This window comes from Dendropsophus ebraccatus, chromosome 11 (assembly GCF_027789765.1).
Source record: "Dendropsophus ebraccatus isolate aDenEbr1 chromosome 11, aDenEbr1.pat, whole genome shotgun sequence".
NCBI lineage: Eukaryota > Metazoa > Chordata > Amphibia > Anura > Hylidae > Dendropsophus > Dendropsophus ebraccatus.
Window position 1 is genome coordinate 49,198,835 of NC_091464.1, and position 14,099 is coordinate 49,212,933.

The 14,099-nt window shown below is 42.3% G+C and overlaps 1 protein-coding gene across 2 annotated transcripts in view; it reads right to left on the reverse strand.

Annotated features, from left to right (window-relative positions):
• Window positions 1–4,470: 4,470 nt before the first annotated feature.
• The window catches only part of CRYBA1 (crystallin beta A1), a 57,443-nt gene continuing 47,814 nt past the window's right edge, over window positions 4,471–14,099 (reverse strand). Inside the window, exons 2-6 of one of the 2 annotated variants that reach the window (XM_069944823.1) lie at window positions 6,683–6,747; window positions 5,813–5,931; window positions 5,146–5,287; window positions 4,832–4,974; window positions 4,471–4,746 (exon numbers count right to left, since the gene is read on the reverse strand). In XM_069944823.1, coding sequence (XP_069800924.1) covers window positions 4,599–4,746; window positions 4,832–4,974; window positions 5,146–5,287; window positions 5,813–5,931; window positions 6,683–6,727 — 597 coding nt within the window. In that variant the 5' untranslated portion in view covers window positions 6,728–6,747 and the 3' untranslated portion in view covers window positions 4,471–4,598. Of the gene's footprint in view, window positions 4,747–4,831; window positions 4,975–5,145; window positions 5,288–5,812; window positions 5,932–6,682; window positions 6,753–14,099 lie in introns of those variants that run through there. The other variant, XM_069944824.1, reaches the window with a different exon arrangement.

Here is a 14,099-nt window from a genome sequence, read left to right on the forward strand (position 1 = left end):
TCAGAACTAACTAAGCTAGTGGTAAAGCTAGAGCTACGATACTGCCCAAAACTGCACCATATAAAACGTATTGAGCACAGACAGAAGGTATTACATAATAGAAAGCTGCCACTTTGCACGTTTCCAAAAGATAAGCTTTATCTTGCCCTATTGTATATCATATAGAAATAAGACAAGAGGAAAAAGAAACCGGGAGGATGGCGCCTTGTGTAATCCTGTTACGTGAAAATGTGTGAAATAAAAGTATAGGTGCACTCTCACCTTTTAGCCCCTTGGGCTTTATGCGTATCACTCGCTTTGGGGAAGCTTGTAGCGTCGGATGATAGCTGCCGGTCAAAGGATCCAGGAAACAGGACTCTCCCAGTGTCGAGACCCGTGGTTTCATGCAGTGGAGAGAAGAAAAAAAAGTACCTGGGTAGGTATCCTGGCTCTGCCAAAAAGTCCTTCACAATGAGTGGAATATAAAACATAAAATGGCTGATTTATTGGATAAAATATGTAAAAATTTATATAAAATAAGCAATTACGCATTTCGGGAGTTGCATCTCCCTTCATCAGATTGCATGTATGCCATGTGCCAAACATACCAAGCCATGGCATACATGCAATCTGATGAAGGGAGATGCAATTCCCGAAATGCGTAATTGCTTATTTTATGTAAATTTTTACAGATTTTCTCCAATAAATGTTTTATACTCCACTCGTTGTGAAGGAGTTTTTGGCAGCGCCAGGATACCTACCCAGGTACTTTTTTCTTCTCTCCACTTACACTCACCGGCCACTTTATTAGGTACACCTGTCCAACTGCACGTTACCACTTAATTTCTAATCAGCCAATCACATGGCGGCAACTCAGTGCATTTAGGCATGTAGACATGGTCAAGACAATCTCCTGCAGTTCAAACCGAGCATCAGTATGGGGAAGAAAGGTAATTTGAGGGCCTTTGAACGTGGCATGGTTGTTGGTGCCAGAATGGCTGGTCTGAGTATTTCAGAAACTGCTGATCTACTGGGATTTTCACGCACAACCATCTCTAGGGTTTACAGAGAATGATCCGAAAAAGAAAAAACATCCAGTGAGCGGCAGTTCTGTGGGCGGAAATGCCTTGCTGATGCCAGAGGTCAGAGGAGAATGGGCAGACTGGTTCGAGCTGATAGAAAGGCAACAGTGACTCAAATAGCCAACCGTTACAACCAAGGTAGGCAGAAGAGCATCTCTGAACGAACTTTGAGGCAGATGGGCTACAGCAGCAGAAGACCACACCGGGTGCCACTCCTTTCAGCTAAGAACAGGAAACTGAGGCTACAATTTGCACAAGCTCATTGAAATTGGACAGTAGAAGATTGGAAAAACGTTGCCTTGTCTGATGAGTCTCGATTTCTGCTGCGACATTCGGATGGTAGGGTCAGAATTTGGCGTTAACAACATGAAAGCTATCCTGCCTTGTATCAACGGTTCAGGCTGGTGGTGATGGTGTCATGATGTGGGGAATATTTTCTTGGCACTCTTTGGGCCCCTTGGTACCAATTGAGCATCGTTGCAACGCCACAGCCTACCTGAGTATTGTTGCTGACCATGTCCATCCCTTTATGACCACAATGTGCCCAACATCTGATGGCTACTTTCAGCAGGATAATGCGCCATGTCATAAAGCTAGAATCATCTCAGACTGGTTTCTTGAACATGACAATGAGTTCACTGTACTCAAATGGCCTCCACAGTCACCAGATCTCAATCCAATAGAGCATCTTTGGGATGTGGTGGAACGGGAGATTCGCATCATGGATGTGCAGCCGACAAATCTGCGGCAACTGTGTGATGCCATCATGTCACTATGGACCAAAATCTCTGAGGAATGCTTCCAGCACCTTGTTGTATCTATGCCACGAAGAATGGAGGCAGTTCTGAAGGCAAAAGGGGGTCCAACCCGTTACTAGCATGGTGTACCTAATAAAGTGGCCGGTGAGTGTATTGTATATCAGAAAATTTCACTACTGCTGCACATACAGCCCAAGGTTATCAAGGATTAGAAAAAAAAACACTGCAACTTTCTTCCAAAACAGAAGACCTATATTCCGGTTGCAACACCTATATTTCAGTTGCAATTCTGGTCCGATGTAATCTTTCTTACTGCATTGGATGTATTTAATATGAAGAAATTATTATTTTTTTTTTTTTTAAACCAGGACATACTAGCGCTGGATCCTCTTTTCCTTGCCGATATGTGCACAAGGCTCCAGAATGCACAGCTGTGGTGGTATACACCATGTGGAGTGAGCAGTTTGTTAATGTACATTAGATGGTTAACCGGTCCCACCAAAATTTGTCGGTTCAAGTCACTTTTGACTATGTTTGAGGACCTTAAAGGGGTTACCCAGGCTTAGAAAAACATGGCTGTTTTTTTCTGAAACAGCACCTCTCCTGTCCTCGGTTTGGGTTTTGGCGTTCAGTTCTGCTCCCACCAGAAATGGCCGCTCAGCATAGAGTCTATGCTGACTGGCTATTTCATTTCCTATGGAAACGGGATATCATCAGATGTTATGAAAACCATGGCAGCGGAGAGTGACTCTGGTTGTCATTCTGAGTGATAAAACTAATTAAGAACTGCTTAAAGAAAATCCATATGGAGTATGGTATAGTGGAATGAATGGAGGACTATCAGCAGATTAGACAAATCTAACCTACCGATAGCTCCCTATTGCTCACAGGGTGCTGAGAACAAAGGTAAGTCCCTTACCTTCATCTTTGGAGCTGTTTCTGTGCACTTTGCAGTTTAATCCTGTCTAGTAAGGCCATTTGAAGCACTGGTGGCAGGGCTACTGCCCCCAGAGCATCCATCTGACCTGCCCCCAACCAACCCACTCCTGATAATCATTAGAAGGGGTGGGCTGGCTGGGGGCGGATTGATGTTCTGAGGGTGGTACCCCCACCCATAGCCTTGCTAGACATGGATTGAGGCCAGTTTCACATATAACAGAATCACAGTGGATTTCATGCTGCAAGTTCGCAGCGAAATCCACTGTGATTCCTGACACTGTCAGTTTCAATAGGTTTACACAGTAGCGGATTATAATAGGTCCATTTCGGGCGGTAGCCCGGGGCCCTGAACTGATATATACTTTCAGTGGTGTATTATCTCTAAGCTAAAGTTTTACAATGGTTTGCATAAAAAAAACACTGCTTTTTATAGCAATTTAGCACAAATCAGGGCAAAACTGCAGCCAGGAGACAATGCAATAACATTAGAAAACATACTGAAGGCAGTAGTGGCCCTGAGCTCCTGGGGTCCCCATGGCCTGCCAAAATGACTTATACTTTCAGTGGTGTATTGTCTCCTGTTTACAGTTCTGCCATGATTTTTTTTTAACCAAAAATCAATTCATTATGACTAGAGATGAGCGAACCGGGTTTGAGTCGATCTGAACCCAAACATTCTGCATTTGATTAGCGGTGGCTGCTGAACTTGGATAAGGCTCTAAGGTTGTCTGGAAAACATGGATACAGCAAATGACTATATCCATGTTTTCCACATAGCCTTAGGGCTTTATCCAAGTTCAGCAGCCACCACTAATCAAATGCGAAAGTTCGGGATCGGATGGACTTAAGCATGCTCGAGGTTCGCTCATCTCTAATCATGACATTATCTATCCTGGACTATGAACACCATGCTGGTGCTGCCATAGTTAGTGGGGTTGGGGGCCCAGGTTCGGTGAACAGCCCGGGGCCTATTGTAAAGTTAATCCACCCCTGGGTTTACATACTCGCAGTGGAATTTTCATCCCACTGCAAGTATGTAAACATGGCCCCCCTTAATCCGCGGCATACTTTACTGGTCCATAACTGCGATGAGACAGTGCACTGATTGGCCGAGTGGGATATCAGGATGCTAACCTGCTGATAGTTCCCCTTTATGGTTATGAGAGAGACCTTTATGTGCTCAGGTGATGGTGGTTCTCTTTAGGGTTACCAGTAGAGATGAGCGGACCGTTGGACTTTTGGTCTGACTGCATCGGCGCTCTCCCTTCATGCCTGTGATCCTGGCCGCATAGTTGCGATCCCGCGAATATGCGGCCAGGATATTCCAGGGATTTCAACATCGTTTCCCTGGAATATCCTGGCCGCATATTCCCGGGAGCGCAACTATGCGGCCGGGATCACAGGCATGACGAGAGAGCGAACTGCTTTCGGACCAAAAGTCCGAACAGTTCGCTCATCTCTAGTTACCAGCTCCAGTAAGGATAGAATTTTCTGCTGTGACTGTTGAGAAACAGACTTAAATGTTGTTAGTGAATATCTTTTTTGCTGGTGTCTTCTGACTATAGTGATATACAAAATGCACTTCGTTTTGCAGAATTCTCAGGATAAATGAAAGCAGAACTGATATCTTCATTGTTTTTTTTCTGAAGTACATTTATTTTTCCTTTTCGCAGCTGGTACAATTAATAAATAATTTTCCCAACATGCATTCACAGTACAATAAAAGGTTTCTGTATCCTCTAGAATAGTATTAAAAGAGAATGGTAGCACCACAGAAAGCCTGTGAACAGTGACCTCTCGCAAACACGGCAAGGGTAAGTGACAGGAGAGTCTTGGCCCTTTACTGCTGGATGCGTCGGATAGACTGGATCTGGAAGGTCTGGGCATGAGAGCCCCATTCTCTCCAGTGCTTGTATTCACCTCCATGGTGGTCACATTCCAAAATGTACTGGTAGCCACGATAACCAGGATATTGGTAGCATACCCAGCTGCAAGAGGAAGGCAAGTGTAAGGGGAGCACACTCAAGAGTCACTTCATAGTTCTTATATTTTGTTCAGTGTTCTAATACTTACGCGCCAAACTGAACTTTCATGGATCCAACTTCGTTGTTTCCCCAGCCCATTGCTTGCAGGGAAGGATAGTCATCACACATGTCCCACTGGCGTCCAATGAAGTTCTCTTTCTCAAAGATGACCAGTTTGGATTCTTTATGGTTCTGTAAAGGAAACAGATGCAATGTGCAGAAATCCACATAAACTACGAATAGTTTGCATATGCTAGTAATCCCAAAAGGAATTATGTAGGGGCATACTATGTAATCTCTACATACAAATGCTCTCTTCGATAATTTATGTATTTGGACATTGCCCATTTTTTTTGCACTTACAGCAGAACAGATTGGGCGGAAAGACATCAGACGCTCGATGTGATAGGCATTGCTGCCACTCCAAGCATCCCAGCGGGGGTACTCTCCTCTCTCCAGAACAAACTGCTGACCACAGAAACTTGTGTGCTCATACCCAATCCAGCTGCAGAAATATGAATAAAGCAATTAGTAAGCTATAGTTTACTATATATTTTGTTAAAGGGGTGATCCAGCGCTAGAAAAACATGGCCACTTTTCATCCTCTCTTGTCTCCAGATTGGGTGGGGTTTCAAACTCTGTTCCGTTGAAGTAAATGGAGTTTAATTGCAAACCACACCTGACCTGGAGACAAGAGGGAAAAAGTGGCCATGTTTTTGTAGCGCTGGATAACCCCTTTAAGTCTTAAAGGGACTCTGTCCGCTCTATACCACACTCAGAGCTCTTGGCAAGGAGGTGTTGCTGAGCTTCAGGATGATTGCCTCCTTCCTCTTCTGCATGGTTGATGTACAGGACTTAGGTTCTAGCACTAAGCCCTGTACATCAGTCAAGCAGAGAGGATCGGTAGGAGGAGGAGACAACGGCATATATCATACAGACCAGCAATGACTCCTTTACGACATTAGCTCTAAGCATGATATATAGCTGATAGATTTCTTTTTAATAGCAAATCATACGTTTCCATACTTACGCTCCACATTCCACCTTTATAGACCTAATATTGTCAAAACCACACTCCATGATGTTTGGGCAGGAGGAGGTGAATTCCATCCTTTTTCCTTGGAAGTTTTCTTGGTCGTATACTGTGATCTGAAAGAAGAATTTGACTTATATCTTGGGTCTGAATTCAGGACTGCTACTTATAGTCTTACAATCATGGTGAAAAATTCATAAATACGATACTGCGTCATATATCATATGTGGTAAAGTAGAAGATGTGGACTGTTTCTCATTGGCCATATCAGATGTTTCCAATATGAGGTATTGCAGTTCAGAGCCATTTAGTTTAAAAAAAAGTTGAACTGCAATACCAGGCACACCTTAGGAGGGGAGGCTCTGTTTTTGGGAGAGAGCCACCATGTTTGTGTAACCCTGTACAACCCCTTTAAGTCAGAGCCCTATTAGTCCTTATATGACTTAGTGACTTCATGTAGGAATCTAATGGGTAAGCCTTGCTATTGCCTTATTACAATAATGCAGTTGTGATTTGTGAATACTATAACAGGCTGTTTCTTTGTTGTTCTTTCCTACTTAAGTCAGATAAGGATGATGAATGGTTATTTTGTTTCACTAGTCTCATGGTTTCTTGTTCTCGATGCCAAACATAAGAAACTATTTGAGTCGCTGACAAAAAATACAATAAATAAACACAAGTCCCTCTTTTTAGTCATTTTTGGTAATGCTCTTCTATAACATGATCTCCTCATTGGAACGTGTTCAGGACAAAAGACAGATACTGAGGCGGAGGATCTACATGCTGTCTCAGCATTGTATTTTTCTTCTACATAACTATGTTATTGTTATCTCGTCTAACAATCCCATGTAAGCAATGGCTGGATACCTTCCAGGGTCCCAGAGGAACGGGAAGAGGGTTGGTCTGGGCCATTTTTTCAGAGGTGATATCTTCTAGAAAAAAAACATATAAATGAAACAATGGAATAGTTCACCGATCACTAAGCTTCCACCACTAGATCAGTGGGGCAGTGAATTTAAGGCAACCTTAAATGACTTGAGTAAACATAATAAAGAAATAGGGAACAAAGGTAAAGCTTATAGAATGGTTTTACCAGGAACATCCTGCCTGGCTATTGAATAATTCATGTAATACATGAGGAGCTTAAGTTTTCCAGAAAGTCTCTTTCCTCTTACTCGTAGACAATTCCCAAACAGGGGACACCCTTCCTTGAATTCTCTATTCCTTAATGTCCGCATAAGAAAACCACATTTATCTGACCTTTATGTGGACACACAACCACTAACCCTTCCAGCATACAGCAGCATGATCTAATCTCCTCTATAACATTATACATATATTATTCATCTAAAAAGAAATCCTTAATGGAAATAGGCCACTGTCTGAAATTCAAGCACCCTCGACGCTTACGTTTAAATTAGTTTCAATATTATTTATATCTAAAACCAGATTTTACATCCTCTAATCACCAATATCCACTATGACTATTTTCTTTACAACTTCCATTAGCACACATCAATAACTATAGAGAGGGTCTACATTCTGGAGTCACGCTTCAGTCTAAAAGCCCAAAGACAAGTAAGAGGCGAATTATAGATTTTGTATTTGGGTCAAGGAGCTTCAAGTTACTGTTCATAGCTGTAAGTCCTTGTTGTAGTCTGGCAGTAGAGACACAGTTTTTTCGTATAGAGCCTTGATTAGTCCATGTTCAAATAGTAATCATAAGATATTTTCATTACAGAGGTTATTTAAATCCTTTTCTTTCAAGTCAGCTGGTTTCAGAAAGTTTCATAGATTTGTAGTTTACTTCCATTTAAAAATCTCAAGTCTTCCCATTCTTATCAGCTGCTGTATGTCCTGCAGGAAGTATTGTTTTCTTTTCAGTCTGACACAATGCTCTCTGCTGACACCTCTGTCCCAGACAGGAACTGTCCAGAGCAGAAGCAAATCCGCATAAAAAACCTCTCCTGCTCTGGACAGTTCCTGTCTTGGACAGAGGTGGCAGCAGAGAGCACTGTATCAGACTGAAAAGAAAACATTTCCAGCAGCCAATAAGTATGGGAAGACTTGAGATTTTTAAATAGAAGTAAATTACAAATCTATATAACTTTCTGAAATCAGTTGATTGAATCGAACCATTAGCTGAATGCTAACATATACTCAACTCCACCATCCTTGATGAATAGAATCCTCAGAACTGGATCCCCTTAAACAGCATAGACTCACCTCGCTCAGTCTGAACGGCTGGGATCTCCATCTGGCATTAGCCTATTCTAACTGATCCAGCTACAGGGTTTATATAGGAAGCTACACCACAGGTCTTAATGCCAGCTTTTCAACCAGTGTCAGCAGTATACTGTCCGTGCTATTGTCCCTTCTGATCCCAACCCTCTTGTCTGAGTCTCTTTGCCCAGCACAATGTACATTTCTGTCTGCATGACTGAGTCTACTGGCCATGACTTCACTCTGCTACTCTGCCCTTCTGCCTGGGTCATAGACAGCATATCTGGATGTTAACTCTATGTTAAATAAGGATGTTAAGTTTATATTCACTATTTCTGATTGAAATAGCATTTAAATTCACCTGTTTAGGACAAGTTAAACCTAACAGGTTCAGTCTCTTTGGGCAAAATACTATAACATGGAGTATTGGTTAATGGTTTTACTTTTATCTATAATTACTCCTTTTTATGATAATTCTTCATATATATGTATATTACCCACAAAAAGTCAGGAATGTTTGGCTTGCGGGTAAAATGTTTGGGAAATGTATAAAGCTCACGCTACAGTGATATTATATCATGATATACACTAGAAAATGACCCGGCGCTGCCTGGGTATAAAGTGTCAATGTGTTAATTAGATTTGTTCCAAGGTCGCCCAGAAGGCAAATTTTTGCCCTTGTTTTTTTATGTTTAACCCCTAGACGACCTAGGGCGTACCTGTACGCCCTGACCTATGAAGCGTGCTCCGGAGCGGCGTTTAGGTGTAAGTGAAAGGGCAGTCCCCTGTCACTTAACAATCGGGACCCCTGTAGTGTGACTGCGGGGCTGCCGATCGTTGTAACAGACCGCTGGAGGTCTCTCACCTGCCTCCGTGCGGTCCGATCTGTGATCTGCTCACTGAGCCTGCACAAAACATTATTACACTACCCCAAAGTCCCTCCCCGAATAAAAGTTCAAATCACCCCCCTTTCCCATTATATAAATAAAACATATAAAAATAAATAAACATATAATATACCGTAGCGTGAGTAATTGTCCAATCTACTGAAATATAACAAGTGTCATGGCGTAAATGAAAAGAGCGAAAAAAGTGTGCGGATTACCGATTTTTTTTGTTACATTATATATTAAAGTTAATAAAAAGTGATCAAAACGTAATAAAAACTAGAGATCATGGCAGAAAAATCGACACCCCATACAGCCCCGTAGGTGAAAAAATAAAACCGTTATAAGCGTCACAATAGGCCCATTTTATTAATAATTGGAGAAAAAAAAGGATTTCATTAAAAAATATATGTAACCTTAGAAAATCTGTGTAAACTTGAATATGGTTGTGTTCGGGCTGACCTATAGAGTAATGGTATCATGTTGTTTTTACCATATAGTGCATTACGTAGACACAGAAATCCCCCAAACGTTACCATATTGCATTCTTTTTTACGATTTCACCTATTTAAATCTTCATAAATATTAATTTTGGGGTTCCATCATACATGTTATGGTAAAATGAAAGACACCATTACAAAGTAGAATTACTCCTGTAAAAAACAAGCCCTCACATGGCTTGTAGATAGAAAACTGAAAGTGCTAGAGTTCTTCGAAGGGGAGGAGAAAAAAAACAAAAATGAAAATTTGTGCGGTCCACTGGGTCATTTTGGGCCTGGTCCTCAAAGGGTTAAGGGGAATTCGCCAGGAGCCCTCTATACTCGACAGTTCTGCACTGTTTATGTAAATTGTAGTTTATGCACATTAGAAATAAACTAAAAATGTTTAACATCTAACTAAACTGAGATGGCCGTGTTATACATAGCCTGGTTGTACACAACATCGGCAGTGTTATACAGAGCCTGGTTTTATACAACATTGGCAGTGTTATATACAGAGCCTTGTTATATACAACATTGGCAGTGGTATGTACAGATCCTGGTTTTATACAACATTGGCAATATTATATACAGATCCTGGTTATATACAACATTGGCAGTGTTATATACAGATCCTGTTTTTTTACATTGGCAGTGTTATATACAGAGCCTGGTTATATACAACATTGGCAGTATTATATACAGTGTCTGGTTATATACAACACTGGCAGTGTTATATACACATCCTGGTTATATTCAACATTGGTGGTGTAACATACAGATCCTGGTTATATACAACATTGTCAGTGTTATTGCCAGGTGCATAAACATGAAGATTTTTACCTGATACAACTCTGTAGCAGCAACCTACAATTGTACATGTGGAAAACATGGAGAATCCACATTTATGCTGCCACCTGCAGTGATCGACGTAGGGCCTAGCTTATTGTCATTGCAAATGATGCTCAACAGGAAACTGCAATTGTCTAAAAGGTTATTGTTTCATCTTAGTTAATCAGTGAAATTTGTGTATACCTGTAGTGTATAGTTGGAGGGGTTCCGTATAGCTGAAGTGTATAGTTGGAGGGGTCCTGTATATGTGTAGTTTATAGTTGGGGTGGGGGCTGTATACCTGTAGTATATCATTGGAGGAGGCCCTGTATACTTGTATATAGTTGGGGGGTGTTTCCTGTATACCTGTAGTGTATAGTTGGGGGGGCCTGTATACCTTAACTGCATAGTTGGAGGGGTCCTGTATACATGTAGTGTAGAATTGGGGGGTCCTGTATACCTTTTCTGTATAGTTCGGGGGTCGTGTATACTTGTAGTGTAGAGTTAGTGGAGATCCTTTATACCTGTACTGTATAGTTTGGGGGTTCTTTATACCTGTAGTGTATAGTTGGAGGAGGTTCCGTATACCTGAAGTGTAAAGTTTGGGGTTTCTGTATACCTGTAATGTAGTGTTGGTTGAGGTCCTTTACACCTGTAGTATATAGTTGGTGGAGGTCCTGTATACCTGTAGTGTATAGTTTGGGGGTCCTGTATACCTGTAGTGTAGAGTTGGTAGAGGTCCTGTATACTTGTACTGTATAGTTTGGGGGTCCTGTATACCTGTAGTGTATAGTTGGTGGAGGTCCTATATACCTGTAGTGTATAGTTGATGGAGATGCTGTATATCTGTAGTGTATAGTTTGGGGGTCCTGTATACCTGTAGTATATAGTTGGTGGAGGTCCTGTATACCTGTACAGGATAGTTTGGGGGGTCCTGTATACTTGTGGTGTATAGTTGGAAGGTCCTGTATATCTGTACTGTTATGTCAAAGGACAACCGGCACTCCAATCTGATTGGTTGCTAGGGGCAACTGAGCCAGTTTTGCTTCACACCATGTTTGATAAATCTCCCCCATAGTGTTTACTGTAGTTTGGGGGTCCTGTATACCTGTTCTGTATAGTTGGTGGAGATCCAGTATACCTGTAGTGTAAAGTTGGTGGGTCCTATATACCTGTACTGTATAATTCAGGGGGCCCTGTATACCTGTAGTGTATATGTACACCTACAACCCTCCAAAACCATGAATAAAAACAAAATTAATTGTAATAAATATACTTTATTTTAATATCCAAAACATTTGATTAAAAACACCTCTTATAAAAACACATAATAAACATACAATGTGGGGTCCTACCCATGAGGTATAGAGCTTGCTATTTACATTAGTAATGATACCAGCAATCAGTGTCGGACTGGGGTACCTTGGGCCCACCAGGGAATTTGATTCTAAGGGCCCACCCTACACATACCAGATATTACCAGCGCCAAACCTTTCATATTACTATAGTGACTTTGCACAGAGCCGTGTATGTTACCAGCGATGCTAGCCCATTGCTAGTAACTTGTTAGTCACTCTATGCAAACAGCATAGTCTGCCACTTAAGTTTCTTGAACTGAGAAGTCCCATGAAACTAACAAATCTCAAGCAAGCAGGAGGGTGCGGGAAGGTAATAAAGTATACTTACCAGTGTCCATGTGCCGCCATCCTACTGCAGTTCCTCCAGCTGCATAGTCCTGGAGTTGCTAAACAGGGAGGCCCACCTCCTGCTCAGGGGCCCACTACAGGTTGGGCCCACCGGGGGATTCCCCTGCTCCTCTGTGGGCCAGTCAGAGCCTGCCAGCAATCTATAATATACTCACATAAAGATAAAGTGCATATTGAAAGCTAAGTGTGTATGTAACAATCCTAACCCAGACAACTACAGCCAGTATAATGTGGATCTATTCATACAAAAGCAAGGTATTATTGCATATTATATAATCCATAAAGGTATGTTTACACCGAGCAAATACAGTGGAATTCCACCGTGCTCAGTGTCCCGCTGTGAGTGAATGAGAGGGTGCGCGCTCCTCCGCTCTCCACTCAAAGAAGTGACATGTCACTTCTTTGCGCTGAGAGCGGCGACTGCGGAGAAGCGCGCGCTCTCCCATAGACGGGGTAGGTGACACAGACAGTCGGAATTCCGCCTGTTTTACTCAGTGTAAACATACCCTAAGGTAAGAAAAGCAGTCACCACAGTTTGCTGGTACAACCATGTAAGTATACTTTAGGGTGGGGGACTCCACCTCAGGTCCCGAAGCTCGTTTCGCTTGCCGGCTTCCTCCCCAAGGTCCTGTATACATGTACTGTATAGCTCGGGGGGTGCTGTATACCTGAAATGTATAGTTGGTGGAGGCCTGTATACATTTACTGTATAGTTGGGGTGGGGATCTATTCCCATTTATCAATTTATTTTTGTGGATCTGTTTTGAGGCAGCTGCCCCTAGCAACCAATCAAATTCCAGCTCCCTTTGAAAATGAAAGTACTAATCCTAATGTTTTCTAATGCTGCGTTTACACAGAACGATTATCGTTCTAATTTTTGCAATAACGATCGTATTTGAGCGATAATCGGCTCGTATAAACGTGAAATCGTTAATTGTTTGGGCGAATTATCGCTCTGTGTAAATGCAGCATAAGGCTTCAGTATAACTTCCCAACTGCTATTATTGCTGGTGAGGGCTGAAGCACTAATTATATCACCTGTGTGTGCTGTGTGGAGATTCTCCCATTCATCTCTTCCCCCCCCCCCCCCCCCCCTCCCCTCCTGTACTTCTGGTAAGGACGGGACCTTCGCTATAACCTTCCCGGGCACCCAACGTGTCTGTGTACCAAATTTAGGGTCAAATGGTTCAGGCGTTCGGAGGTCTATAGAGGACAGACAGACATTAATCTTTATGATATAGAAGCATAGAGAAGATTCACTCATCAGAGGCAGGATGTGTGGAGTACTTGAACGCCAGGCGCAGAGCGGCTTGTTCACGGGGTTCACGATGAAGGATAGGAGTCATAGTACAAGATTCTCCCACTCCAGCAAGCAGAAAAAAACAAACTTCTACAAAGCATCAGGCGGTGTCGGGCTCGTATCGCGACCCCCCAAGGTGAGCAACACCTATTCATAGATATGCACAAATCCAGCTCGGTTCCTTTTCTTTTTTGCAGATATAGAAGCATACAATGGTGATTTTCTCATTTTAAAAAATTTATTGAAACAAAAGCCAACACCGGTGGTGGGTAGACCCCAACAAAAGAAGTCTCAATAACTTGTCATGTGCCCTACTCTAGCACTGCTTGCTAACGGTAGTTACTTGCTCCCTGACAAGGATCTTGGCCTGAGCCCAGGCCCTGTCTTCACTGCAGCAGGAACTGTCTCTGTGTTGCTCTTTCTAGTGACTGAAACTAGAAGACTCCTCCCACCAAGGAGAAAACTAGTTAACTTGTGATTGGTGGTGCAAAGAGAGGTGAAAAGGGATAGGACAGAAAAAGGAGGGAACCAGGCCTGCACCTGTAATTGGAAGAAAAACACACATGTGACAAACACAGTTAACCCAATGCTTCTTTCAGCTGTGCATAACATAAAGAATACAGACTACACAGTAGTGACCCCTAGTGGGAAAAACACAGAATACACTTTGACCATATCCCACTGTGGGAATCAGTAATTACTTTGCCCATGTGCAATAAAGATTTAGTGGCACACCTGTGCTGGGACACTATATTTCTCTTCACAAATCAGGCAAATTCAGGCTTTCTCCATGTCACCAGCTCCATCACATGCAAAACCTAAAGGTGTTTTTAAATATTCCTTAGATAGGTCAAATAA